This window comes from Platalea leucorodia (assembly GCF_965183815.1).
Source record: "Platalea leucorodia genome assembly, chromosome: 12".
Classification (NCBI taxonomy): domain Eukaryota; kingdom Metazoa; phylum Chordata; class Aves; order Pelecaniformes; family Threskiornithidae; genus Platalea; species Platalea leucorodia.
The window spans coordinates 6,597,427-6,625,056 of record NC_138834.1 but is presented as its reverse complement, the minus strand read 5'-3'; the positions used below and the strand labels follow the sequence as shown (position 1 = coordinate 6,625,056).

At 46.5% G+C, this 27,630-nt stretch overlaps 2 protein-coding genes across 7 annotated transcripts in view; one reads left to right on the top strand and one right to left on the bottom strand.

Annotated features, from left to right (window-relative positions):
- The window catches only part of SBNO1 (strawberry notch homolog 1), a 37,892-nt gene extending 27,105 nt beyond the window's left edge, over positions 1-10,787 (bottom strand). For 2 of the 3 annotated variants that reach the window (XM_082325149.1, XM_082325151.1), the window contains exons 1-4: positions 10,634-10,787; positions 3,906-4,039; positions 3,161-3,265; positions 1,139-1,448 (exon numbers count right to left, since the gene is read on the bottom strand). In XM_082325149.1, coding sequence (XP_082181275.1) covers positions 1,139-1,448; positions 3,161-3,265; positions 3,906-4,037 — 547 coding nt within the window. In that variant the 5' untranslated portion in view covers positions 4,038-4,039; positions 10,634-10,787. Of the gene's footprint in view, positions 1-1,138; positions 1,449-3,160; positions 3,266-3,905; positions 4,040-9,599; positions 9,965-10,633 lie in introns of those variants that run through there. The other variant, XM_082325150.1, reaches the window with a different exon arrangement.
- Positions 10,788-10,967: 180 nt separating this feature from the next.
- Positions 10,968-26,016, top strand: KMT5A (lysine methyltransferase 5A). Of its 4 annotated transcripts, XM_082325396.1 has the most exons (10): positions 10,968-11,184; positions 11,852-12,680; positions 14,869-15,018; positions 16,328-16,422; positions 18,601-18,757; positions 20,332-20,548; positions 21,372-21,456; positions 21,822-21,881; positions 22,984-23,174; positions 24,315-26,016. In XM_082325396.1, the coding sequence occupies exons 4-10, from the start codon at positions 16,336-16,338 to the stop codon at positions 24,523-24,525; spliced, it is 1,008 nt and encodes a 335-aa protein (XP_082181522.1). In that variant the 5' UTR covers positions 10,968-11,184; positions 11,852-12,680; positions 14,869-15,018; positions 16,328-16,335; the 3' UTR covers positions 24,526-26,016. The 4 variants fall into 4 exon arrangements, with proteins under 4 accessions (XP_082181522.1, XP_082181521.1, XP_082181523.1 ...); XM_082325395.1 differs by lacking the exon at positions 10,968-11,184 and having other exon boundaries at positions 11,531-12,680; XM_082325394.1 differs by lacking the exons at positions 10,968-11,184; positions 11,852-12,680; positions 14,869-15,018 and adding an exon at positions 15,027-16,003.
- Positions 26,017-27,630: the final 1,614 nt, after the last annotated feature.

Genomic DNA, 27,630 nt, shown 5'->3' with positions numbered 1-27,630 from the left:
TTGTGAGTTTTCATTTAGCACAAAGGGGATAAGCCAGTCCTAGAAAACCTTCTCCCCCCTCCTCTTCCTCACTCCTTTACCCCCTGCCCCAACTTCAACTGGTGTCTCAACTTCAATTTTTGTCAACCACTCCATAACAGAAAGCAATGAAAGAAGGAGGCACATTCTTCTTTCTGGTTCAGTCCTGACAGCTTCATTTATTGCGCACTCTATCTGCATATGAAAAAATAGGTTATTTCCAACCCCGCCTATAAAATCAGTAAATCTTATTTCAGAGACAATGAAAATATAGTAATCCAGAAAAAGCCTGCCTACCTTTCAGAAAAAGCAGCAATAGTGATATTTTCAAACTCAACTAGTCTGATCTTAACTTCATGCTAAAACCAGAATAACTTGAAAGAATTAAATCATAAAAATACACACACATGCAGCTTTTCCCTTATATTAAGCTGACTGCATATTAGAAATAACATACAAGGGAAGATTACGAAAGAAGTCACAAAATGAAGATTTGGAGTATGGTAACAAAATACTTGTAGCATTTCAGTTAACACCACATTTAAGAAGTAACACAGAAACAAACAGCAAGTTTAAGTTTTTAAGACTTAAGTTTTTAAACAATAGAGCTGATGCCTTCCATGAAACACACAGGGACAGAGATTTTCTTTCACAGGAGATGCTTTACAAAAACACCCTATCACAGGAGTACTAGCACGTACTACAAATCTAGTTTGGAAGATGCCAGAAAAGAAGTACTCATTTGTCATAGTTCCACAGCAAGAATACTGTAGAACAGAAACTGATGTATGCTCAAATAAGATAGCTAAATCAACTTCAGTAATGTTCACGAATTAATTTTACCAATCTGTCAGCTGCAATCTAAAAATGTAATTTTCCTCATTCCTTGCAGTAAATCAAGAGCTTAAATTTTTTTTAAAGCCTGTTATTTTGTATTACTTCACCCTGAATTCTAACACCATTAAAGTTAGAATAGAATTTATCAGGTTTTCTGGACCATTTCATTTTACTGTGATATTCCACTAATCAATGAAAATACAAGCTGTGCAAAGATCTTCACATTATATTACTTCACTATTTGTCTAAAATACTGTAATTATGAAGGAAGAAAAAAACTCACTTGCTGCTGTTGCTACTGGTTGGGCAATATTAGGAGGTGGCTTCAATTTCATGAGTTCATTAAGACTATTATTCTTTAGCAGATCTTTCAGCTGAATCTGGTCCTTTGAAGGTGTAGTGGTCAAGGCATTGCGTACTGCTGGTGCTGCAACCGAAGGTCGAGTAGTTGTGCTGGTCTGAATGATTTTTGCTACAGTGATAGTCTGCCTCGTAGTTGTAACAGGTGTCGTTTTTGTCATCACTATTGTAGTCCCCAAAGTTGGAAGCTGATTTATTTGATTCAGCACAAAGGTTGTGGTGGATGGTGGTTGCTAGCAACAAAGAACCAGGGAAATTTTCAGAAGACAGTGAAAAAAAAGGCAGACTTTATTAGCCTTTCATCTAGAGCATAGGAGTCACCAGTTTCTAAGAGACTCTTGTAATGTCTTCCCATAACATGCTGAAGATGCTGGAGTAATTATCTTGTGGTGCAACAGCCTGAGCAAGAAGGGTCTATTAATCAATATATTGCCATACGTATTTTTGAATGGTATTTTTAAATTTTAATTTAAGGTAAGGGAAAGGAAATAAAAAAGTAGGACAAAGGATTCATCACCTAGGCACAAAACATGACTACTACAGGTAGAGGAACCCTGAGCTGAAGAGAATTTCCAATATATAAACTAGCTGCACAATTGTCAGAGTAAATAGCTTAGATTACTTAAAAGTATACGTGCAGCCTTTTTCAGACACCCTGCACTACATCCACCTTCCTCCAGATCCACTTTTTATATTCTCATTTCAGGTGCAACCACCAGACTATGGTGCTCAGAATTATCTGCAGCTGGAAAAGGTGGTACGCAGTTCGGGTACAGGAGACAAGTTCACACAACCTCCCTATCCCCACAATTTGCATGCAGAGGAAGTAAAAGGCACACGGGACACCTCAAAATGTTGTTCTGAGTACTGCTTTGTCCTCCCCTGTGCTCCTTGTCATAGAAATCATATCAACCCACGGGTACAATAAGCTTTCACAATCTCAGTACTAGTAGGACTGAGATGATGGCCAACTGGCATTTTACAGTCCCACCTCTTTTGTTTCATTTTACTAATATACTGTATTGGGTTTACGTGGCAAGGTTTTGGTATCGGGGGAGCTACAGGGGTGGCGTCTGTGAGAAGACGCCAGAAGCTTCCCCCACATCCGATGCAGCCAGTTCCACCCAGCTACAAGAAGGACCCGCCGCTGGCCAAGGCTGAGCCTGTCGGTGATGTTGGTAGCGCCTCTGTGATAACATATTTAAGAAGGGGTAAAAACTGCTGCACAATCAGCAACTGGGAGACAGGAGTGAGAATATGTGAGAGGAACAACTCTGCAGACACCAAGGTCAGTGAAGAAGGAGGGGGAGGAGGTGCTCCAGGCACCGGAGCAGAGATTCCCCATGGTGAAGACCATGGTGAGGCAGGCTGTGCCCCTGCAGCCCATGGAGGTCCATGGTGGAGCAGAGATCCACCTGCGCCTGTGGAGGACCCCATGCCTGGAGGACACTGTGACCCCACAGAGAGGAGCCCACGCTGGAACATGTTTTCTGGCAGGACCTGTGGCCATGCGGGGGACCCACGCTGGAGCAGCTCATGAAGAACTGCAGCCCATGGGAAGGACCCAGGTTGGAAAAGTTTGTGAAGGAGCTGCTGGAGCAGGGGAAGAGCGTGATGTGATGATGCTGGGAGTGAAGCTGAACCCAGGAAGAAGGTAGGGGTGGGGGGAAGGTGTTTTTAGATTTGTTCTTATTTCTCATTATCCTACTCCACTGTTAACTGGCAATAGTTAACTTTCCCCAAGTTGAGTTTGTTTTGCCTGTGACAGTAAGTGCTGATCTCCCTGTCCTTACCTCGACCCACGACCCTTTTGTCCTATTTTTTTTCCTCCCCCCCATCCAGTTGAGGAGGGGGAGCGACAGAGCGGCTTAGTGGGCACCTGGTGTCCAGCCAAGATTAACCCACCACATATACACATACAAAATCCTGCGGTACCAGTTCTTACCCGAACATTTAATAAGGCTGGAGTTGATACAGTCTCTGGTTCTTGTTTCACAGCAGCTGTGGCCTCAGTCTCCAAGCCTAGTTCTAATGCACTAAGTGGCACTGACTGCAGAAGAAAGCAAGCAAGCATCAGGAAACACTCACGTTAACAGGGAAAAAACCTTAAGACTAAATATCCACCCACAAAATGGAATTGAATGGGGAAGTCCTTAACTGTGCTCATTAACAAAGGCTTCACTGAAAACAAAGATCCTCAAGTGGTTGATTTCAAAGTTAAACATACAACACCTTCTTAGTTAACTGCGGTGAAAACGTGATGTCACTGTTCAACATACTACTGTTCCCAGTCTGTATCTGAAATGGTTATGTTCTTGCAGATTGAATGCTGTCATGGAGCTTAAACACCATATTACATTACGCTTTTTGCACATTTTATAGGCGAGCAGCTAGACTCCAGTGATATTGGAGTTCTCCATGGATACATGACAGCATGCCCCCATTTAACATCCAGAAGTTAAGTATATTTATGTTTATACTAACCTCAACAGTGTATTTCAGGTTTCTTTTTTGTATAGAAGTTTACAATTAATTAGCAAGTCATTTTCTAATCTCAGTACTATGAAGCAAGACATTTATGAAAACTCCACATTCTTTAACCATTTGCTATGGACACCACGCCCCCCTCCCCAATACATCAAGTAGAAGCTCTTATGTCCTCTAGCAAACAACTATGTTCTTGTTTTAACCTGCTGAACAGCTGGAGTTGGTGCTGGACTTGCAAGAACCACATCCGGCGAGTCAATATCAAATAGATCATTGGGACTGATTCCACTCTCACTCAAAGCAGCAAGCAACAGATCTTGTCCTGGCTCCACCATCTCTAAAAAATCAGAACCATAAATACAAGTTACATTTAATTTTGATTTATTTTGTGCATGCATACACAGTCACATTTAAAGTTCCCTTTCCTGGATTTAAAGGCATACACAATGCAGTCTCTCATCCACACTGAGTTTCACTTTCTAGATTTGCTCTGGCTCTTTTGTTCATTTGTAGATTTTTCCTCTATTTTGTTTTTTAAAAAGTCTTTTCAATATACCCACCACATTTGGAAGCAGGAAGAATGAAACAGTTTACTACACAAAACGTTATCATACCTATAAACTTAAAAGGAAAAAAGATGCCTTTTCTGGTCTGCATCGCACTACATTTTTAAGCCTTACAAGAAATACCAAGAGGCAGAAATGGTGAGACTGTATTATGCTAATGATATGTCTTTGTCAGTGAAGCACACTGCACGAGGGAAGCACAATTAAAACTCATTTAGTTTATCTTGTAACAACAAGTTAGCGATAAAAAGCTTATAAGGAAAGCTTTTATTTCTTGCTTGCCATTACATTAGGTAGTAATTCATTCATTGGAGAAATTTTGTTTTGCATAGTGGAAAGAATAAGCATTCCACTATTATAGTATGTTAACGACATATTAAATAGGACACTAACATCAGGTCACAGACTCCTTTATGTGTAGGACAAGCAAAATTAACTTCAAAAAGCTATTCTAGACAGTTTTAAAAGTTATTAAAAAAGCCAAATTCTCTATGTTTTAAGATGAAGAGGGAAGACAATGTGTTTTGCTTCCTTAAGAAGGAAGCCCATTTGCCCTAGTACTAAGACAAAAATTAAATGAGCCCGCGTAACTTGAGCTGTTGCTTATATATTCTAAGATACACCCCAAGTAGAAATTCATTTCACTTATTCTCCACACCTCCCTGTAAGGCCCACTGGTAACAAGAATCAAAAACTAACAAAGCCAAACACCTACTCTAAAGCAGGTAAGAGAACAAAAATATTTATCGGCATTTTAGATACACTCATTCACAGACTCCAACAGCATTCACTTGCTTATCCTTCTCTACAGGTGCAGCTGAGCCATATCCAGCCGGTTGGTCACACGCATTACTTAGCACATTTGGCAGAACAGGTAATTCTTGTAATAAATAAAGCCTCGGGCACTTAATTCTTATTCTTCCTAGTTTTAGTCTGTCCAATAGTAGGGAGAGACCTCCTTTCAGTGGATTAATACCGAGACGGTGGCACAACTGAAGTAGGGGATGCAAGGTACCGTGACAAGGGGAAGATGCACTTTTAAGCATCAAAGACCATACTACCCAAAAAAATACCAAAGCAACAAACATTAACTGGTGGGACTGCTACTGACAACACACAATCCCATTAAACACCATTTTCTGTGTCAGAACTAGACTCTGCTTTTTTTTTTTTTTTTTAAAAAAGGCATTTGAGGTGATCAGATAACTACAAACCAGGACATTCTGCCAGTTTATCAGGTACAGAAGATATTAAGAAATAAAGACATCTGGCAGATTTAATTAACATGGCATCTACTTCAAAGGATGTCACCTCCCACTAGTCTGTCTCCTAGAACCCTGAATGGGTCAAGAAAAATGAATAAGAATAGACTAAGTTAGCTTTACCTTTCAGAAGGATTAAGCCTTCCGTCTCAAAAAAGGGGCCTACATATATGTATTATTTGGGTAGGATAAACCCTTAATTTTCATCAGACTAAAATACTAACAGCAATCGTTATATCTAAGTTTAGAAGCTTACAGCTGCAGATGAAGTTTTAGCTTATCGGTACTTTTGGTGTCAGGAACTTCAGAGCAGCCACTCAAGGTGAATTTCTCCACAGAAGGGGAATTAACACAGGTTACCCCATCAAACCAGCGGCTCTGAAACACTTTACAGTATCAATCTGGGAAAGAGGCACAAGCACTCTTCCACATAGTGCAACACCCTTGCTCAACATGGTCAAATAAAACAAAAATATCTAATTGTATAAAGGAAAAAAATGTCAGTTATGTCATTATTTAGTCTGCATGTAGTTTTGATCACGCCAGCTCTAAAAGAAGGTATGACCAAAACTTGGTTGAGAGATAAGCAGCTATACTGAATAGAGGCATGGAAAGCCAGAAGCTTGGGGCTGTTTATTTAAAAGAAAACCAGAACAAAAAAATACTCAAGATAACTTCTAGTCTACTCTTGCAATATATGCAGGAAAGGCCTTTCTATGAAGTTGAGACTCAAAGCAAAACCGAGGCTAGAAAAAGCCATGCCACCACACAAAACCACCTCTTCCCCAACCATCCTAAAATGGGGCCACAACCCATCAAGTTTGTTTCAAGTCAAGTTTAACATATCCACAATGACACTGAACCCTACATTTTTAACCTTTAAAAACACGATGGCTTGGATGTCTTAAGACAGTCTCACCGAGTTCAGAAAAAAAAAAAAACAAAAAAATTCATAGCAGTAATACTTTAATTGCTTACTTCTAAGTTTTCAGTAGATGACTAGTGACAGAAACCAGTATAGCAATTCCTACAATTCCAGTGTAAGTATCTTCAGTTTAGAAGCACCCCTTTCTTATCAGAGCTCTTTTCACAGAAGAGATCCCCCAGCTGCACCTCTCGCATGCTAACCCCAATTTTAAGTCTTAAAAATCAGCAGTTGCTAACAATCCAGCAAAAAGCTAAGTAAAACAATAGCAATTGTTTATTTGTCTGTCAGACAGTTTGGACAATGAAAGTTTGACTAGTTTCACTTATTTTGTTTCTGTACACTAGGAATAAAGCTGCATTGTTTGAAACTGGAACAAAAGGAATTCTGAACTTCTAGAATTTTTACATTAAAATCACTGAATACTTAGCACCAATTTTAGGCTTTGTAAAGCTTCCAAGCACCACTGCTGCCCTCCCTCCACCTTCCCCCCATATAGTTTTAATTTAGTAAGGAAATTAAATGAGGGGGGAAAAAAAACCAAACAGGAAAAGCTACATCGTGATAGCTTAGTTTATTTTTTGTGACATACACTAGTCAAGCCTAAAACATTATCAAGCTGAAACAGCTCCATGATCTTACAAGGTAGGAGGCTCCTTAGTTAACATAAGTGAAAGCGACTTTATCAAGCTCTGCAGCTCAGCTTTGGCAATACTATATAAGGACCTGTTTGCCACATCTTAAAAATCTCCAAAAGAAAATACTTATAAAAAAGTTGTGAATATTACAAGCTGTTCCCCAAGCATTTCACCAGTCAAAGAACTGTTCTGAGCATGCAGAATCCTGCAGATAAGGTAGCCTATGTTTAGTCAGGCTGTCCAATGTCACTGAACAAGAACCAACCTGTTAGATAAAACTAAAAAAAATATATTTATAAAATTTCAACAGTAGTAGTATCTCAATTATTCTCTTTGTATTACAAAAAAGATATAACCTGCTACCATTTCAAGAAGGGCTATCAAAACACACCAAACATTTTTTGTAATGTCCTCTTCTGCTGAAGAATATAGCCTAAAACTTTGATAAAAAGGTAGTTTTGCTACCACTGCACATTATGTAAATAATTTCTGATTTAAAGACACAAAACCAGAATGCCGTGTTTAATATTATGTCATGTATCCATGCCAACCTGGCTCTCTCCCTCCCTCCATTTTAGCTTTGGTACAAAGAAGCAAAACAAAAAAAAAAAAAAAAAAGAAAGATTCTAAAACACATGTCAAGCAACCTGCTCTCTATTTCCCCTAAGAAAAATAATGGTAGAATCCTAAACAATGAAAAGGCTTTTCATTTTTAGGTGTGTGAGTTACACGTTGTAACACTGTATACCTAAAGTACTTACTTAAAAATCATAGTGAACTACAGTATCACAACTTAGCCCAAATCAAACATCACAATCGACTAGGCACTGCTATTTCCAAGCCCGTCGGACACCTGGCCCCTGTGGCACACCCAACCTGCAAACTTAGGTTTTAATGCTTGGCCTGGGACACTAATGTAGTTAAGCAACTCTTATTCTCCTTTTATTGGAAGGATTTTTCCCAACTGGCTTTCTGAGGAATGCACCTCACTTGAAGTACACTGGAAGCCATCTAAAGTATCACACGCATTCTGAAGTTGTAGAGAAAAGAGCGATATGTCCCCCACATTCTCTGGCTGTCTAAACTGTGAGCTATTATCAACCTAAAAATTTCACATCTCCATTTGCAGCCTCTCACAACAGAGCTGTAAGGGCTGCTAACCCCCAGTCCCACACAACAGGATTCTCTGGATATCCAGATGGGTTCTGCTCACCTCACGGCTTTTGGCTCCAGAAGGCAACCTGGGTAACAACAAAAAAGAAAAAACCCAACCAACCCAATCCCTTCTGGTCCTTTCCAAGTCACCAGCCAATCAAAGAGTAAAACGCTAATTACTGAACTCGCCCATCCTTACATGCTTTAACCTCAAGACTAGTAGTTAACCTTGCATTTAAACGTACAAAGTTAACTTTTGATTTTCGTGAAAACAATTCCAATCCCGTAAAAAAACATACCGGTTTTTCAAACACTGGTTACCTCTCTAAAGTCAAAGCTCGTAAGGACACAAGGTACAGTTCAGGATATTGTGGGATTCAACTCTACCTCAAACCTCTCTAATGACTGTTTTATCAAGTTTATAGTAGTCAGGATGCACAGTCCAAAAATGTGAAATTCAGAAGTTCTTCAAGAGACTAAACAATGCAATGATCTGGCATGAAATCAGCTTTCAGACTAAATGGTTGGAGGTGATAATTTAACCAGTAGTGAAAGTTTTTAAGAAGTAAAAACCCAGAAGAGATAAGGACAGTATCTGAGCACTGAACCCTTCCTTAGTTTTGGCCTGGGAGTCAGTTCTAGGTGTATCTCAAGGCACAAGAAATGCATTAACCCTATCTGCTGCCTACTTCAATGGCTTTCAGTGTAGCTATCAGCCAGTTCTGACACCAAAGAACTTGCCTGGACAACAAGACAAACTGCCCACATTTTATTTTTAAAGACTAAGATTGCATGCAAATATATCATGCCAATAAGGAAGATATAGAAAAACAATCCAAATGTCATGCTATGACACAACTTTTGCCATAGTAAATTCTTTGCTTTACATCATCAACTTGAGTTTTTCAATTTAGGGCAAAAAAAAAAAAAGCTTGCAAGACATTCATCTATGTATTTAAATCATTTTAATCCAGACACAACTTATGTATTCTAAAGCCAAACAGTCTACCACTGAGTTAATTCTTAACTCTAGAGCAAGTTAAAAAAAAAAAGAAAAAAATTTTTAGCATGAACAAATGACACAATCTAAAGTTATCTAATACATCAATTCAACCCTTTTTTTAAGCATTTAAAGGATCGGCCTCATCTCTAACAGGTATCAAACATCTAAAACCAGCTTACAAGCACCTGGAAGAAAGTACGAGAGTTCTAAATTATACCCTCAAACGCAGTGTGGAACCTGGCCAGCTAAAAATAATAATGAAACAACCGAAAAAAAATAGAAGAAAAACCCACAAGGCCTCTTCCCCTTCAGACTGTAGGGGCATTTTTATGTTAAACAATTACTCACCCTAGCAACCTCTGTTGGAGGTGCGCTCGTTAAGAGCCGCTGGACTTTGAGGCCGGGTCTGTGGCCGCGGCGTTCGGCCCCACCGCCGGCTCCCGGGCGGCTGCGGGGCCCCGGGAGGGCTCGGCCCGGGGGGAGGCGGCGGGAGGGAGGGTCCCCGGCTCCCGGCCTCGCCACCGTCCCCGCCAACACGTGTTCCCGACATAAACTTCCGGGTTGGGCCAGAATTGGCTGCGTAATTGTGTCCCATGCGCGACTTTTTTTGTTTTCAGACCTTCACCTCTTTAAAGATCCCTTGAACGGCACCGGGACCCCGGGGAAGGGCGAGAGGCTGCGCCTCACGGCAGCCTTCAGAGCCGCTCAAGCACCGTAAATCACCCCCACCCCCCCCCCCCGCACCGCCGCCTCGTTTCACCACAGCGGCTCCGCTTCAAACCTTAACAATCAACCCAGCCGCGGAAAGAGCGCACAAAGGCGGGCGGCGCGGACCCGGCTGGGAGCTGCCGCCGTCCCGATGCCATTTTGCCCGAGCAGGGCGGCCGGGGAGCGGGGGGAGAGGGAGGCCGGCCCCACCGCCGCCCCCGCGCCGCCAGCTCCGCCAACCGCTGCCCAAACGCTTCCCCGGGGCCGGGGGGCTTCGCCGCCCGCCCAGGCGGCCCCTCCGCCCCCACACGCCCTCCGGCACAAAAGTTTGCCCGACTCCCGGAGAAGCGGCGGCCCCGCCGAGGCCGCGGCGCCCTCCCCCGCACGCCGCGCCGCCCCCGGCCCAGCGGGGACCCCCGGCGGGGACGGCCGCGCGGCCCGCCCCAGGCTGAGGGGGCGAAAGGAGACGCGGAGCTCGCTGCCGGCGCGGCGGCCTCCCCCCAGACGCCCCCCCCCGACACCGCCGCCGCCAGCCCCGCCGCCCGGTGCGCGGCGGCGGGGGGCACTGAGGGGAGGGGACCCCCGGGGGCGCTGCGGCGGCCCCACCGCGCAGGGAGCGGCCCGAGGCGGCCGAACGGGCGCGCCGCCAAGCGACGGGGCGAGGCGGGACTCACTCTCTCTCGCTCTCGGTCCTCCCGCGGCCGGTCCTGGAAGTCTCCGCCGCTGGCCCCGCCGCCCGCCGCTTTCTAACTCACCGCCGCCATCTTTGCCCTCCCTCCCCTCTCACAGGGGAGGGGGAGGGGAGGGGGCCTGGGGCCGCCCCGCCGCGCCGCACCACGTGACCGCCGCCGCACCTCCCCCCCGCCCGACGCGCCGCACCCTCCCCACGTGACCCCAGCCACCGCCCGCCGCTGGCGCGCTCTCCGCGCCACGTGACCCCAGCCCCCTCCGCCCTGGCCTCTGGTCACGTGGCCGCCGCCGCCGCGGTCTCGCGCCCATCCCCCCCTCCCCCCACCGCCGCTGCCGCCGCCGGGCTTTGGCGCGCGCGCTCCCCGCGCTCCCCCGTCACGTGACATGGCGCTCCTCGTTTCTCCCTGCCCCAGCAACAAGGGAAGGCAGCAAGATCCCTCAAAAAACCGCAAAAAACACCCGCCGGCGTCTCCAGCGTCCTCAAAAAGCGACGTCCCCGCGGGCGGGCCCGGCCCGAGGGCGGCGGCCGGAGCCGGTACTGGCGGTCTGGGGCCGGTTCCCGGCGGGGGGGGGAGGGGAAGGCGGAGGCGAACGGCTGCACGCGGTCACGTGATCCCGGGTCCTCCAAGATGGCGGCTGCCGCGACGACGCGAGAGGCGGCGCTCTCGCGAGATCCGGCTCGCCTCGAGGCATCATGGGAAAACAAGCGGGGGAGGGGGGCGAGGCGGCGATGACGCGCCGATGACGCGGCGGGCGGGCAGCGCGCAGGCGCCTCTGGTGTCCGCGCGCAGGAGGCTGCGCTCGCGCGCATGCGCGCTGCCCGCCCCCCTGAGGCGGCGCGCGGCGCTGGCGGCGGTTGGAGCCGAGCGGGGGCCCCGGCCCGGGGCGCGGCTGGGGCGGGCGGGGCGCGGCCTCCGGGGGCCGCGGCCTGAGGAGAAATGGTGTTGGCTCAGCCTCCCCCCGCCCGCGCTGCCGCTGCTGAACGCGTCTCCCTTCGGGCGGCCCCTCGGTTCCCTCCCGCCGCGGTTGGCGCTGGTGTTCCTGTGGAGCCGGGCCTGGGCGCCTGCCTGCGAAAGCACGCTGAGGCGGCTTTGTAGGGCTCCGAGTGCTCTGGCGGGGTCGGTGCCGCCCCGTCTTGGGGATATGTGCAGCCCCAGCTCCCGTGCCCTCCTAGTCCCACGGCTCCGCTGTTTCCCTGACAGGATCTTCCTGGACTCCCCTAGGAGAATGAGGGGTGACCGAGCGGTGCTGTGCAGAGGCCCCTTCCTGCTGACCCGCCTGGGAAGGCCACACCTGTGGGGATGTGCTGCCACATGAGTTTTCCCTTGCAAACATTCTACAAGCTGCTAACGTGAAATCTGCTGCAAAGAGCTAAATATGCTTGAAAACGTGACGACTACTTACGCTAGTTTTACATTTGGAGAGATCTTTTTAGCACTTAAGGCCCTCAGACTGACAAATTTTTGCAGAAAGAGACAGTCTTCCATTAGAAGGTTTTCCCAGTTGTGTAAGAACAGGAAATTTTTTAAGAACTTTAACAAAATTGAAGCAGACATAAATAAAGCATGGGCAGTCATGAAATCTGCTTAAAATGTTCAGTACTGCTCATTCAATTTTATACAAGTTTACTTATTGTTAGACAAACTTAACAAGGATTAAAATAACCAATAAAGGATTAGACGGATCTAGGCTAAGCTATGTAAAGACAAAGCAGTTTTAATTAAACTGACTTAAGTAATTCAGATTAATCAGTGATGCTTCGGACACTAAATGGAGAAAAAGATGACAGAAGTCTGGCCGGAGATGAGAAGAACAATTTAAACGGCAGCTATTGCCTTGATTATTGCCCTCTACGCACCTCAAATAAAGGCACAATGAAGCACAGTTCACGTGCGGTGTATCTAACATCAAATGCATCTAAGCAGCTCCCTCCAATCGTGACAAGAAAGTGACGGTTTTGATGTTAGGTTGAAACGATGGTTATCCATCAGGCCTGCGAGCAGAATGCGTGATCGTCTTCGACTGGGAGAGGTGAGTGATCCCGCTGACGGCAATGATGGTTCCTGCTGGCGTGAAATCAGCACGTGCAGAATTATCTGCAGGACGCTGTTTCCCTAGCGTTTTGCACGTAACTTCAGGATCTCGCTGAATGCACTTTTCTTGTCACAGACACTCTTTTTTGTCATTGGTGGATACTATCTGAATGTAATTATATTTTATAACCTATAAAATGTAGTTAGCACCTACCAGCATTTTATTATATGACTGTATAAAATAGTGTGGCTTAATGTAACAGTTACCCTTAGGGCATCGTTTTTACTTGCTTTTAATGGGGAGGTACAGCGGCTGAAACACAAATGGTCAGGATTTCATCTTGTGAATAAGAAATTTGTGTAAATGCTGGGGTATTTATTTAATTGCAAATACGACACGTGCTGTGTAAGTGAGAACTACAGCAAGAACTTGAAATATTTAACAAGCATGTCTTGTTGGTATATTTGAAAGAAATCGAACTTTTGATTTCAAAGGTAACCAGTCCTATAAAATAAGATTTCTTAAAAAACGGGGTGAAGTGTGAATTTAGCCTGAAGGTATTCACGCTGAAGATTTTCTCTCCTTTCTGAGCGAATCCCAACACCTTGCTCATTAATTTTCCTTCCCGTCCCCCCCAGAGCCGTTCCCCATTTCCGCGCTGGACCGCCGTGCCCCCGGGAGCTGCCCTTGCAGTCCCACGGCAGATGATATGTAGGTCACTGGGTTTTAAAGCCGGTGCTGGCGGGAGTCCTGCTGCTCCCTCTGGAGTCTGGGAGCCGGCCAGCCCTCTCCCATGCGCTGCTGCCTCCTGAGTCACGGTGACGGGCGCGTCCTCTTTTGGGCTACAGCCTTACGTGTGACGGCATTTTAACTTCCCCTCGGTACTGGCTGTTTGGCCATAACTCCCCGGGGAAAGCTAAGGGGGGCGAGCCGGGATCTTTTGTTAATTCCTGGCGTGATCCCGCCGTGCTGGGAGCAGGGGCCGGTTGGAGCTGACATTGTTTTCTTTGTTGCTCTGGGGAAGAGATTGACTTGGCTTGCTTTGCCCTCTAGTGGCGGCCCGCACAGCTTCAATGCAAACTCGGGTTGCTTTGTTTAATTAATATACATATATAAAATTAATATTCAAAATATCCAACCCCCAGAAGCGGAGCAAAACCACAGTAAAGGTGTTTCCAGAGCTTTCCCAGGACATTAGGAACAGCGTTCCTCAATTACTGCAAGAAGGAAATCATCATTAGTAATTTATGAAGAATTTTTTTCCAAGTTACATCCTAGCTACGTGAAAAGAACAGTGTGAATTGGGGTGGAAAAATCAGAGTGGTGTCTGCCGAGGGCTCCGGTGGTGTTGTGGGGAGCCGGGTGTACCTGCCGTGAGAGAGGAGTCCGTCAGCACGGTGCCCGGCTGATGTTTGCAGCCGTTCAATACTTACAGGGGGCCTACAGGAAAGATGGGGATGGTCTTTTTAGCAAGGCCTGCTGCGACAGGACAAGGGGTAATGGTTTTAAACTAAAGGTGGGTAGATTTAGACTAAACACAAGGAAAAAATGTTTCACGATGAGGGTAGTGAAACACTGGCACAGGTTGCCCGAGAGGTGGTAAATGCCCCATCCTTGGAAACATTTGAGGCCAGGCTGGATGGGGCTCTGAGCAACCTGATCTGGTTGGAGATGTCCCTGCCCATTGCAGGGGTTGGATTGTTGGCCTTTAAAGGTGCCTTCCATCCCAAAGCATTCTGTGATTCTGTGATTCTGCGTCAGCTGGCTGCAGCCTTGTTCTGCTGGAGTTTATAGGAAAACACCTACTGCATTTTGGTGGCCTTTCTGTGAAATGCGTACGCGTGCCTCGTTAGCGAAGACGCAGACATAAGAAATTCTGGTGATGATGCAGAGCTGGGTTTCTTTTGCCTTTTCTCCAAGCGCTTTTCCATGCAGAGAGCTATCGCAGGGCGAGGAGAGGGTAGACCGAAACACCGCGTCTCCGCTGCTGTCACGCCGCACTCGTGTCTCCTCCGCTCCCCCGCTGCCGAGGGACAGCCCGGGAAGGACACGGCCGTCCCTTCTGGGCATTTCTTGCTGAAGTTGGCAGTGGTTTTTTTTTTTTTTTTTTCTGTTGTTCTTCTTGAGGAAAGGGGTAGTTTTCAGTTGTATCGCCATCCCGAACTGGCTGATTATGTCGCTGCAGGAATGCCCAAGCGACAAGCAGCGGCCTGTGGCTGCAGACAAGCCTTGGGTGGGACGTGAGGACAGCGCCGTGGGTCAGCCGGCTACGGACCCGCGTCCCGCGCACGCACGGGCGGCTGCTGCTAGATAGCTCTGCGAAGGGCCAGCGCGGGTAAGAGACTGGTCGTACCTTATTGCTCAATGTAATCGCTCTGCTTAAGGTGCAGCGCCGGCGAGGTCCCGTGTGGTAATTTCCTAACTTCCATGATGACATCCACTGGCAAAGGGGGAACGCTCAGCACCCCTTGTTCTGCGTGCCCTCTGGCTGCTTTCACCTTCGCCATCGTGCTTTCCTGGGTTTGAAGTACCTGTGCCAGGCCTGCGGCGAGCTTCTGGCCAGGGCGTCGGTGCCGACGGCTGCTGGGGCTCTTCTGTGCAGGCTCTGTGGTTTTGCCGTGTTTTAGCTGCCCCCGCTACGGAACGCGGGATTGCACAAGCAGGGCTCTGACGCTCCAGGGCAACACTTGAGTATGACCTGTTCTGCAGGCAGGCTCTGGGGGTGGCATTAATAGGCTGAAGTTTCAGCCGGGGGGATCTAAGCTGGACGTTGCATAAAGCAGCCTAATAATTCCGCGGAGTTTTACAGTCCCGCCGGAATTAGGGGTCCCCGGCTCGCCGCTGTGAGGCGGCGGGGGCTGTGGGCGCCTACGGCAGGGCAGGCGGGAGCGGAGGCGGCGCGGGGGGACCGGAGAGGAGCGGGCACGGACGGGCGGCGGGGCCCGCTCCCGGCGGAGCCTCCCACCCACGTGGCGGGGCCCTGCCGCCGAAGGGCGTTCCTTCCCGCGCCGCCAATCAGAGCGCCGGTTGCCCTTCGCACGGGCCAATCGGCGCCCAGGGAACGCACATTTAAACGCCGTTCCCGGGAGCCGCCACCGTCTCCGTGTGACAGGGGGAGGGCGGGCCGCGGCTTCTGCGCGCCACTCAGGGGCGCGGACGCGGTTATCGACGCGCGGCTGAGCCAATGGGGTGGCGGAGGGGAGCGCGGCGTCTCCCCGCGGAGCGGTTGGTTTCGGCGGGGGAGCTCCTCGGGGAGTGCCGGGGCGGCCCGGCCGCGGGGGGCTCCTGGGCGCCGGGCCGCGCCGCCGCCATGGCTAAAGGTGCGCGGGCGCGGCGGCGGGGAGGGGAGGAGCGGAGCCGGGGCGCGGCGGGGCGGCGGCGGGCCGTCGCGCAGGGCGGGGGCCGGGCGGCGCGGGGCATCTCCGCGGCGCGGAGGCTCCTCCCGGGAGGCGCGGGGTGCCGGGGCCGGCGGGACTCCTCCCCCGCGCGGTGTGCGCAGCTCGCCGGGAAGGGGCTGGGCCGCCGCGGCTCGCCCTGCCGCATCCAGCCCTTTAAACATGGCGCAGGCCGCGGCGGCCGGGCGATGACCGCGGGCGGCCGCCCCGGACATGGCTCAGGCGCCGATCTTCCCCCCTTGCTCCTAGGGAAGAACATGCCCAAGGCCGGGGCGGGCGGCGCGGAGGAGGCGAGCCCCGAGAGCGCCGAGAGGAAGGGCCCCGGCCGCCCCCGGGCCGGCGGGGTAAGCACTGCCCGGGCCTGGGCGGGCGGAGCGGAGCGGGGCGGGCGGCTCCCGGGGTCTGCGGCGCCCTCCGCTTCTCCCCGCGGTGCGAGCGAGCCGGCGGGCGGGCTGCCCCGGGGAGCCGAGTGGCCCCGGGCGCCTGGCTTCTGGGGCTCCTCGGATCATTCAGAAGTCGGTTAACTTTAAGTGGAATCGGACTCTTTCCGTGTTTCCCCCTGCCCTGCCGCACAGCTGCCCTGTAAGCGCGGGGCCTGCCGGGGCTGTCAGCGCGCAGCCAGGCCCCGGGCTCGGCGATCCCTCCGTGCCATCTCTCCCCGTCCTGCAGTCCTGCTACAGGCACTTGGCCGGGGGGTGATCGTCACTCTGCGTTTAACCCCCCGTGGAAATAAATGTGGCTGTTGCATCAAATCCCAGAGCTCCTCAGCAGCCCTTCATGTGCTGTGCTCTGCTGAGAAAATCTCTGCTCTCGAGGGTCTCAAGCCTGGCACAGACAAAGACGTGGCAGCCGCGTCTCGGTAGCGCCAAGAGCGCAGCAGGCAGGGAGCTGGGAATGAGGGGAGGGAGCTACGCTGGAAAAATAGTTGTTCGTTTCCTGTTAATGGTGTACTGAAAGCCAGAAGGCTCTGCTGGCAGGTGGACTGCTGCAGTTCACTGCTTCTGGCTTTCTCCGGAAATGCCCGCATTTAAACTCTTCGCTAAATCTTGAGAACTTTGCAGCGCAGGGTTTGCTGCTTGCAGTTGTTAAAATGGAGTGTTTTCATAGCGTTTCATCCTTAAAAGCCCCAGTTTTTTAAACAAGCAAGTCTTGTCTTTGATAGGCCTTTCAGAAATATTGGGGGTCAGGGAGTGTCTGACTTGCTTTTTCTCAGGCTGTTCTACTGTAATCTTAATCTTCAGTAAAGTTTATTTGTGGACTGAGATTTGAGCCTTTAACTGGTCTTATTTTGTGTGTGAATTATGTACACGTGAAGCTTGTTACTCATAATTATGCTAATTATTAAAATTATCCTATATATTCTATTGTGTGCTTTGTTTGCTTTTTTTTTTTAGTGTTTGTGTGACTACATATACTGGAGTATTTGTTTAGTCAGCTATATGTGAGCTATTTTTTTAACTAATGGGGACCTTTGGGTGCTTTTTCTAAAAAAAATGGATGCATGTTTTTGTTGTTTTAACTGGCTTGCAGTGTCTGAAAATTGCTTTTAGTCGAGTCAAAATATAGCCAAGACAAACTCATTCTGGCCAAGTTGCATTTGCTTGTCCAGACACTGAGATTTCACAGTTGAAATCTGTGTGCCCTGCATATACTGCACAGTCAAACTTGGCGAAGTGGCAGGAGACGGTAAAAGCAAAGGTGGCACGACTCCACTAAACTTTGCTAAATTTGATACTGCTCACCGTTGATGTTCTTTGAGCCCAAGCCAGTGTACAAACCCCGCTCTCTGTGGTGGTTGACCGTGCCAGAGGGTTTTACCGTTTTCCTAGCTGGGCGTAAGTGCTTTGTGTAGGCTCTTTAGTGTTTCTTTTGCCATGAATAACTTTCACACTTTATTTTGTGAAATAGAATGGATAACAAGATAACCTTGTTTATCTCCCAGACTTTACTGAGAGGTGTCACTCAAGGTAGACTGTGCAAAACTGATTCCTGTCTTCTGTGTTGCAGAGCATATAATTAACTGCAGTAACATTTGACACCTTATGAGAGTGTTTGGGTAAGCTCATACCTCTCTGGCTATGAGAGGTATGTTCTAGGCTTGGGCAGTTTTTGCTGTGTTACTCGTATTTTTTTTGGCTTGCACTTTTGAGGCTGCCTTCCTCCTGAGGAGCCCAGGGTTGTGTGTTGGGTTTTTTTGTTTTATTTTTGTCTTTTTTTTTTTTGAGCACCAGAGTTCATACTGTGGAAGCTGGATTTAATTATGACTACCCCATCCTGCCACATTTCATATGAAAGTTCTCTTGGACTGCGAGTTTGCATTAGTAAAGTTCTCTGAGTGCTTACCACTGTTATGTTTTCACTTAGTAGAAATAGCAACAGTAGCAAGGATGATGCATTAAAGCAGCATAATTTGCATTAGCGCAATCAGCTGTCAGCCCTGGTCTTTGCAGCGGGCTGTGGATACCAACTTGATGTAGCTGGCATCTCTGTGATGTACTGATTTTTGTGTGGGTCTGTTTTAGGAGAATGTGTTTATTGGTCAATCCAAAATCTACAGCTACCTGAATCCTAACAAAACTCCCGGTGCTCGCCCCCCGCTTCAGGAAGAAAACTCTGTCATGTATCACGAGGTGAAATGTCAGGGCAAAACACTAAAGGAAACCTACAGGAAAAGAGACGGTAAGATTGATCTTTGGATTGCTTGCCTCATTAAATGTGCTCCCCTCACCCCCAATTTGAAGACTTTAATACGCAGTCAAGAAGCCAGGCAGCTCCCCTGGCCAGTTGCTTTCCCAGTCCTACAACTGTATCGGCAAACTGGGACTCTACAAAGATGAGGGTGTCCTTATCCTTTTCAAAACGTAGGTCACAGGTTTACCAGGCAATTCTTCCCCTGTTTTTTGTCTGGCTGTGTTTGTATTGTCTCTCTGGATATAAAAAGCTAATGCTTGCATTGTCAATATGCCCTAATCTCCCTGCAATTCTATTACTACTCTGATTCTGCAGGTCAGTGTTCGGCAGTTTTTTTTTTTTTTCCTGTTTTATTACCTAAAACTGTTTTTTTTTCCCCTATAATTTGACTATTTTATACTCATTTCTATAAAGGCAATTCAAAGTCAAATCAGGTACGAGGTAGAGGTACTGGTAGAAGAAGAAACAATTCTTAAATTTTCAGGATGAAATAAAGGCAGTGAGAAGGAGGAACACAGACTGTGAATACTGAGTGCCAGGCTTCAGAGATGCTTCATTGTAGTGACTAGAAATGGGAATGTTGCATAAGTTTATGGAGGAGGGGGAAAAAAAAAGCTTGTTTGCGCTTAAAGGTGCATTTAATTACCTTGGTAATTTGTCAAAACATTTCAATGCAAACACTTCTAGGGAGCAGGTATTTTAAGTCCCACTCAACACAGGGAGTGTCAGGTTTTCTGGAAACTTAGGGCCTTTAGCTCCTAATTTGGCTCCCCAGTTTTGACAAGAAAGTGAAGATGGCTTTAGCTTGTCCCGCTGCTGTGGCCTTGCAGCTGTACTTCATTTCTCCGGTGAGACTGAAGCATCTGTCTCAGCAGATGGGACTGTTAAACCTGGTGATTTGCTTTACATAAAAACTTTATTCAGCTTTAAGCCATGCTCAGCTACCTCTAAATCAGTTGGCTGAGGAGGAGGAGGAGGAGGATGTGGTCATGTCAAGGTAGGATGCATGCAACCAAGAAAACGTTGGGGGGGGGGGTGTAGACTACTTGTAAGTCCCAGCCCTTCAGCTCCTGTGGATTTTGTCTGCGTGGTGGTGGCCACTTAGTGCCAGCGTCTGTAGCTACTGATCAGAGCAGTGCAGGATCCAGAGAGGCTTCTCCCTCTTCAGTGCAGGATGTTGGTTAACTTATGGCAACTTGATAATTTAGTATGCCAGATGCAATCCATGCAGTTGTTTCAAACACTGCACTGAAGGTGCTGCATGTTCAGGTTTGGAAAACTCGTGAGCTGCAAACCTAACACGGCAAAGTACTTGGGCTCTGTTTTACCCTTTCCCTTTCTCTGCTCACCCCTCCCTCCGTACGATGTGTACTGTAGCAATGACTAGTCAAAAGCTGAGTAACACCCTGTCTGGGTTCTAGCAGAAAGATTGTATCATTCCCTTCCTCTTTCTCCTGTTTGACAGAACTAGAAACTTGGACTAGAACCATTGGAATTCATTTAAAACACTCTGGTATAGATGATCCTAAGTTCAGAGCCTTACTTTATTTTCCTGTCACCAGAAAAAAAGAATGGTGGCAATATAATTGAAGGTGCTATGAAACCAGAAGACCAGAAAGATAAAGCAAGTGGGTGCAATACTTCAGTGCCCTCCTCTGATCAAAACCAAGAAACCGTAGAAGCTGAAAAGACGCCCTTGCCTTCAGAGTGTGCTGATGAGGCCAATGCAAAGCCAGCTCAGAAAAAGATGGTTAAAGCAAAGCGTGGACCAAGGAGAAAGTAAGTGACTTCTGGAATTGTAAAAGCTTTTCTTCTGTGTGTTCTTTTGCATCAGGAAGCTTTGATCCGCATTTTTCCTTCAGGAACTACAGTCAGACCTGTAATTAATGTTACGCTTGTTTTGTTGCCTTTTCTTAAGCAAATGGTTATCTTGGGGGGAACAAATCTTAAAGGAGACTTCTTTGTTTTCTCAGGAATAAATATGTTTGAAAATACAAAATAGCACCCAAAGTATTTATCTACCTTGCAGAGGACTTTTGTCTTTCTTGAAAGCAAGGCTAGTGTATTTTATCTCAAGTGAAATACTTGCTGATCACCTATAGAAAAAGGAATTAATGACCCATTAAGACCTACTTTTCTGTGCCCAAATGGGAATGTATCTTGTCAGAAACCAAATATTAGATTAATTACAGTTGGAGGCTTCCTGGCTGAGCTGATACTCTTTCTCATGGTATCAGAGTAATGTGACCTAACATTAATGAGTTCCTTGCCAAGCAGTTTTCATGACCTAAATTTTAGAGTGCCTTCTGGCAAGGCCCACAGGGGGTTTCAGACTTGTAATGTGACCTTCAGTGGGTTTCCAATGGCATCTCATTCTTATCGCTAAAGAATTAGTACTAGAGTAATGGAGATAGCGTGGGGAAGAAAAGGGGATGTAGCTTTTGGCCTGAAGTGAAGAGTACTGATGAGAAACACTGATTCATATTGATCACCTTTCAACATACCAAGCTGAAAATAAAAATTTTTTTAGATACCTGTGCCCTAGAGGTGTAACTTCACACGTTTCAGACTATTTGTGTTCTCTATTTTTCTTATCCCTTAGAACACAAGGAAGAACACCAAATCGAAAAGTGACAGATTATTACCCAGTTAGAAGAAGTTCCAGGAAGAGCAAATCTGAATTGGAGGTAGTGCTTCTTGTTAAAATAATATTACTTGTAATGTTGCCGGTTAATTGAATGTGTGAGGAAGTGCGCAACTATCTGTAAATGGTTTCCATTGGCCAAATACAAATAGCATTGCACACTGGAAGCATTGTTAAGAACATTCTTAAAATTTGGAAATGCTGATCCAGTTCTATGACAGAATCTAGCTGCTTATATATTGGGGGGGGGACGGGCAGAAATCTCTCTTTACCATTTGGTTTTGTTAGAAATATGGGATGGTTTGGAAAAATGAGTGTCACTGGCTAATAATTTCCTTTTAGCTATAGAATAAGCTACAAAAACTATCAACAATACTGTGGTTTTGTTTGTTCTTGTTTCTTCTGCAGACTGAGGAGAGGAGGAAAATAGATGAGCTAATTACAAGCGGGAAGGAAGAAGGAATGAAGGTAACGGCAATGCCAACCTGAGTAGCCACGTACTGTTTATACAGTATCTTGCTGTTAATCTGTTTAAGCAGAAAGTAGCAGAGCTCAGTCTCGGAACTGCTGCAGTTCCTTGATAGTAAGATGGAAGTGCAGCAAAACTGGAGCACACGGTCTTTCCTTTTGGACGGGTGATATTTGGCTCTGAAGGATATGTATGTGCAGCCTCAGTGATGAACATTGAGGGGGCTTTACAGTCTTTACTGAAAATGCACTTGCTCCCTTTAGTATCTCATTTCCTGAGTTAGCTTCCAGAAATGGGGTTAGATATAGCATCTTAACTGCCATGTGTTCTAAAGGTAACACCCATATATACTGCCTGTATGGTAACAAATTATCTTAGCCTGTTTACAGCCAGTCGCTGTCGGTCTTCGTTATGGCACTTGGGATAATGGGTTGTACTGGTTTTCCTCCCACTGCTAGCAAATACTAGTTGTTGGGACCAAGTGCTTACCATCTGGGTTACTCTGATCACCCTTTTTAGAATTTAAAGCAGAAATGGCTCCTGGAAGTGCAGAAGAGCTGTGATTCTTGAAAAGCAGCAGCCTGCAGTTAACACTGTCCTATCTATGACAGTGATAGGAGACCTTTCTTGGAGTTGTCCAATTTACAGGGGGAGGCAGGAATAAAAAAGTATACTGGTGGGTGCTAAATGTGATTTCTGTGATTGATCTTTATGTTCCTCTTAACTTTTTTTGACCTGGGCATGCTAATGGTGATGGTGCACCTGAAATGGAAAAGCTTACTGCCTCAGCTAATAGATAGTTTAAAAGAAACAAATAGATAACTCCTCTCTGTGTGTGGTTTATTTAAAGTAATTTTTAGTTCTTTGATTAGAAGGCTCGGTATCGAAATACCTGGTAACTCATAGGGTGTGTCCCAAACTCGTCCTGTATTTCTTCCACAGTGCTGTGCATTGTGCTTCTACAGCTTTGTCTGCAATACACACAAATACCCTGCTGTGGCATTTTTTAATGACAAATCTCTCATTTCCTAGTAAACGGCGTGTTTGCAATCATGTAAATACTTCTTAATTTCCCAGCTGATTTTCTTTTCAACTCAACAGATTGATTACATCGATGGCAAAGGGAGAGGAGTAATCGCTACTAAACATTTTAATCGAGGAGAATTTGTAGTTGAATATCATGGGGATCTCATAGAGATCACTGATGCTAAAAAGCGAGAAGCTGTGTATGCTCAAGATCCATCCACGGGCTGCTATATGTACTATTTTCAGTACCTCAGCAAAACGTACTGGTAAGCTTCTCTTCCCTTAAGTGTGATATTTGAGCGATAGAGGCTTTGAATGCTGCCAAGTCTTTTCTTGCTTTCATGCAAATTTTTTTTTAATGGGAACCATGAATTAGGAAATCTTTCTGGAGCACCGTTTCATGGTCCGAGAGCCTCTTGTAACTCTGGGCTAAAAGGAACGGTAGGTGACTCAAAGCCCTATTCTCTGGAGTACGGCACAAACTATATGGAGAGTTGTATCTACTTGGATGAGACTTCTAGCTCTGTCATGGACTTCTGCCTAAACTTATTCTCTTGTAAAATAAACTACTTTTCCTGAGTTGCAAGGATTTTGTTGGAAAAGCAGTATGGACAAACTGTCTGGAAGAGAAACATTTCCTTCAACTGTCTTTGACTGGGTCTCCTTTCTCTAGTACCTGACGCCCACCCCGTGTGCATGCTTTATCCCTCTATTTGCCGTGTCATTTGCCCCAAACTCCAGTTCTCTCAACGCAACTACTCAGACTACGTTCTTTCCTCCTTGGCTGATGTTACTGGATGTGGGTCACTTGTATATTAATTACCTTGAAGCGCCCTATATTTCAAGTGTCTGACTTGCAGTCTAGGTGCCGTAATGACAGTGGCCATAACAATTCTTCGTGCAATGAGGGGCACTGGAGCTTTGCTATCCAGGTATCTGGAAGTTGGGCGTGTAGTATTCAGGCATTCTCAGCCTTCAGTGTGAGTAGAGACTCTTGCTGGCTTACTCAGTGGATACTACTTAGCTTGGACGCAGCTTTGTTGAGAGGAGGGTATATACGGTATCAATCAAGCCTTTCTGGTGGTGGTCTACATCTGGATTCTGCTATTCCTCATGAACAGTTCAGAGCTGCTTGGAAACAGGCAGCTCAAAAACATGGTCCAAAACTTTCCATTTTCTGGGTTTTGCGCTAACTTAATCTCCCAGAATCACTTCAGTTTGCCTACATTGCCGTATTATGTGCTGTCTGTTTAATCATACGAATATTCTGTAATGTTCTGTTTTTCCTTCATTTTTCAAGCCTCGTGTGGATTCCTCGTTCTTTATCTGATTTGCGCTTTGGTTTTGGTCCACAAATGCGACTGCGTGATATGCAGCAATCCTGCATTCTGTTCTTGTTCTTTCAGTGTTGATGCTACAAAAGAAACTAATCGTCTGGGAAGACTGATTAATCACAGCAAATGTGGCAATTGTCAAACAAAGCTTCATGACATCGATGGTGTGCCTCATCTCATACTGATAGCTTCCAGAGACATTAAAGCAGGTGAAGAACTGTTGTACGACTATGGAGACAGAAGCAAAGCTTCCATTGAAGCTCATCCGTGGCTGAAACACTAATTCATCATCTTTGTTTTGGGGTGGTTTTTTTTTTTTTTTTTGGACTGAGTGCTCTACAAGGAGTCAGTGGATTTTTTTTCTCCTGTCCTCACTTCCCTCAGCTTTCTTAGTGGATGGCTTATGGTGTTCTGAGCTCCTTAAAAACTACCTTTTGCTTTGCAGTATTTAAATACCTATTACAGTTTTCCAGGCAGGCTTGAATAATTGATCTTAGACTGCCAAAACTTTGATATCATAAAAGGAAATCCTCCCTAAAATTTGAGTACTTCTACATAGTGACCAGTGCCACTTGAGCATGCAGTCAAAGACTTGCACAGAAACTTAATCGCTTGGGTTGTGCTTCTGCTTTTGCAATGAAATCTCACGCTCCACTCTGTGGGGTGATGAACTTGGCGTTAGCTTTACAGTGTACTTCTGTTCTCCGACTCGTGCATCCAATGGCTAGACTGCTTCTTCCAAGCCAGTGCTGACAGGCTTCTCGGAGATGGATGCTACTATCGTTCTCAAATAATTTGTGGTAGGGATTCAGTTTTTCCAGTGTCTTATCTCATGTGGGCAATGAACTTTAAATGCACTGGCGCTGAGGGAAATGGATGGTCAAATTGGCTGCTTTCTTCAGAGAAATGACTCCAAGCCAAATGAGGATGGATTTTGATAGACTGGGTTAATACTGATTGAAATGTGAAGATAGAACTTCACAGCGAGAATCAATGTTTGACATTACTTATTTTCTAAAATGTAAGATGGTACCTTTTTATAGCTGATGGCTGATTCTTGGAGGTGTCTCCCAGAGGATTTTAAAGAAGTAAAAGAAAAAGCTCTCTCCAAAAATTTTTTTTATTACCTTCCTATGCTAATTAGCCACATCAGAAGCTATTTATTTACTGTGAATGCTTGAAGTAGAGCATAGCGGTTCCAAAAATAGGAGTCATCTTCGTATGCAGCTTCAAACTGTAATGATGGAGTTCATGCGATGAAGAAAGTAAGATTTCTTATTGCCTGGTCCTGTAGGTCTGTCCAGCGTGGTCTGGTCCCACTGTCTTACACGGGAGTTGAGCGCTTAGCATCTCGCGGATGTTTGTAACGTCACTGTTGGAGAACCAAATCTGTGATATAGGCAGGCAATACAATGCAGGTCCTTTATGTTAAAGATGAATTCTTACCAGTTGGAATTTTTGCCAAGGCAGGCTTGGCATGTGTGTAGATGAAAATGGCTGTGAGCCATCAGCCACGCTTGCTGCTGGAAGATGTCGGCAAGGGATCTGTGGCTCTGTTAGCGTCTTCTGTTCCTCGGGTCTCGAAGGCTGCTGCCGTTCCAGCTAAGGCCCTCTAGGACAATCTTATACGCTTGCCTATGTGATAGGTGAAATAGCAACAACGTCCTGGTTGTATGCTCCAGCAGCAAGAGAGGTGGCTTAGTGATGTATTTTTTAAATTAAAACTTGAAGACAATGTCTCTGTAAAATAAAGAATATATTTATTATTGATGAAGTGGCTGCTATAGTACCTGTCTCCATTGCGGATCATTAGCGTTTTGAAAGCAAGCTGTGAAAATCGTTAGCCTTTAAATGCTTTATATTAGTTACCACTTGACACGAGGCAAGCTCATCAGAGACAGCCTGTGTATTTTCACCGTTTCTGAAGAATTAACTGGAGACATGTTACCTGACCTGTGCTGAGTTAAGGTAAGCGTTGTTCGCTGGCTTATTTCAGTCGGCGCTGATTTTTCTCTGGTCTCAGTAACGGAGACTACAGCAGTGTGTACAGTATCCCGTTTTACTAGAGCACTTCCCTTACATCAAAATTGGAATAAAATGCTTCTTTTTGGTTTGGGTTTTTTTGCTTGTTTAAACATTTGCTTGTTCTCTATCAGGTCAAATAGCTTAAAACCTCTGTTCTTCAGCATCACTTTTGTAAACAAGAAAGGGGGAAGCTCTCTCCCTGTTTTACTTAAAAAGAAAATTGTCTTCTCTGAAACGCTTAACTGGTAATCGAGTAGCACTGCATCGGAAGATGGTAATAAAGCTGATGTTGCACTGCATATGTATCCTTTACTTTTCTAGGAACTGATCTCTCTCTCTCCCTCTCTCCAGATACTTTTCACAGAAACATGCCATTTGCATTTTTATCTCTGTGCCTTATAGGAAGGCACACCTTCTAACAAGGTGTAAAGCACTCAGCAGGGGAAGATGCCCTTGGGTTGGGAGCTAAACTGCTTTGGTCAGGCTGGCGGGGCCTCGCCAGAGGCAGCGGGTTGCTCTAACAGGACTGCGGCCGCTTCTTGCGTAGCCATAGCCCGGGAATTTGCTCCCCTTTTGCGAGAGAAGCTGTGCAGCTCGCTTGGCACCGGGGTTCCAGAAGACGACCAGCCCAAAAAGGCTGCGGTGCTCTCCTGTCTGTTTTAACTGGTGGACTCCCACTTTTTTTTTTTAATGAAGAACATCTTAAATGGTAAACTGAAAAGAATAATTGCGGCTTTCATTGTCTCCTTCAGCTAACTGCAAAGGGTAGCCTAGGGCTATGTTAGTCTTCTGTGCCTCTGTGGTTGTTACTTTTGCACAGCTCTGTTTAATCTGTGCAGTTTATTACCTGAAGTTGTTTCATTAAGACTTAGTAGAGTGATTAGTGAGTTCTGGGGCATAATTCCCCCTTCCCCCCCCACCCCTTTTAAAGGAGATGATTGGAAAATGCATCCCTGGATAAACCACAGAAGAGGATGGAGTTCAGAGCACATGTAAACATCTTTTCAGCTCAGAGGGGTATCCTGGCTGTTGCTGATGCACAATTGTTTCTTTTTTCTTCCCCCCCCCCCCCCCCCCTTTCCTCTAAACACAAAGCCTCTGGTAAGGAAATGCAGTAACTTCCTTCCCTGCTGCCATGCACTGGAAAATCCGCTGCGGGGACATGGCCAAGGCTTATTAATATTTTGAAGGTGGCAAAATGACTTCAGCAGTTCCGTGCCCTGGCTAAACCAGCTTGCTTAGGTCAGACATCTTGGATGTTGCCTTGCTAACGTACAGTCGCTAACAAATTCTCTCTGAAAGGAGACTGCAGTTCTGCCTTCTGCTAAGCCATGTTCGCGTTGTGCATCTGGGCAGATGTGTG

Coding starts and splice junctions, on each gene's coding strand:
- KMT5A (XM_082325394.1), top strand. CDS start 15,868: ATGGGGTGGCGGAGGGGAGCGCGGCGTCTCCCCGCGGAGCGGTTGGTT. Junction 21,457..21,821: donor AGAGCAAATCTGAATTGGAG/GTAGTGCTTCTT, acceptor TTTCTTCTGCAG/ACTGAGGAGAGGAGGAAAAT. Junction 21,882..22,983: donor GGAAGGAAGAAGGAATGAAG/GTAACGGCAATG, acceptor TCAACTCAACAG/ATTGATTACATCGATGGCAA.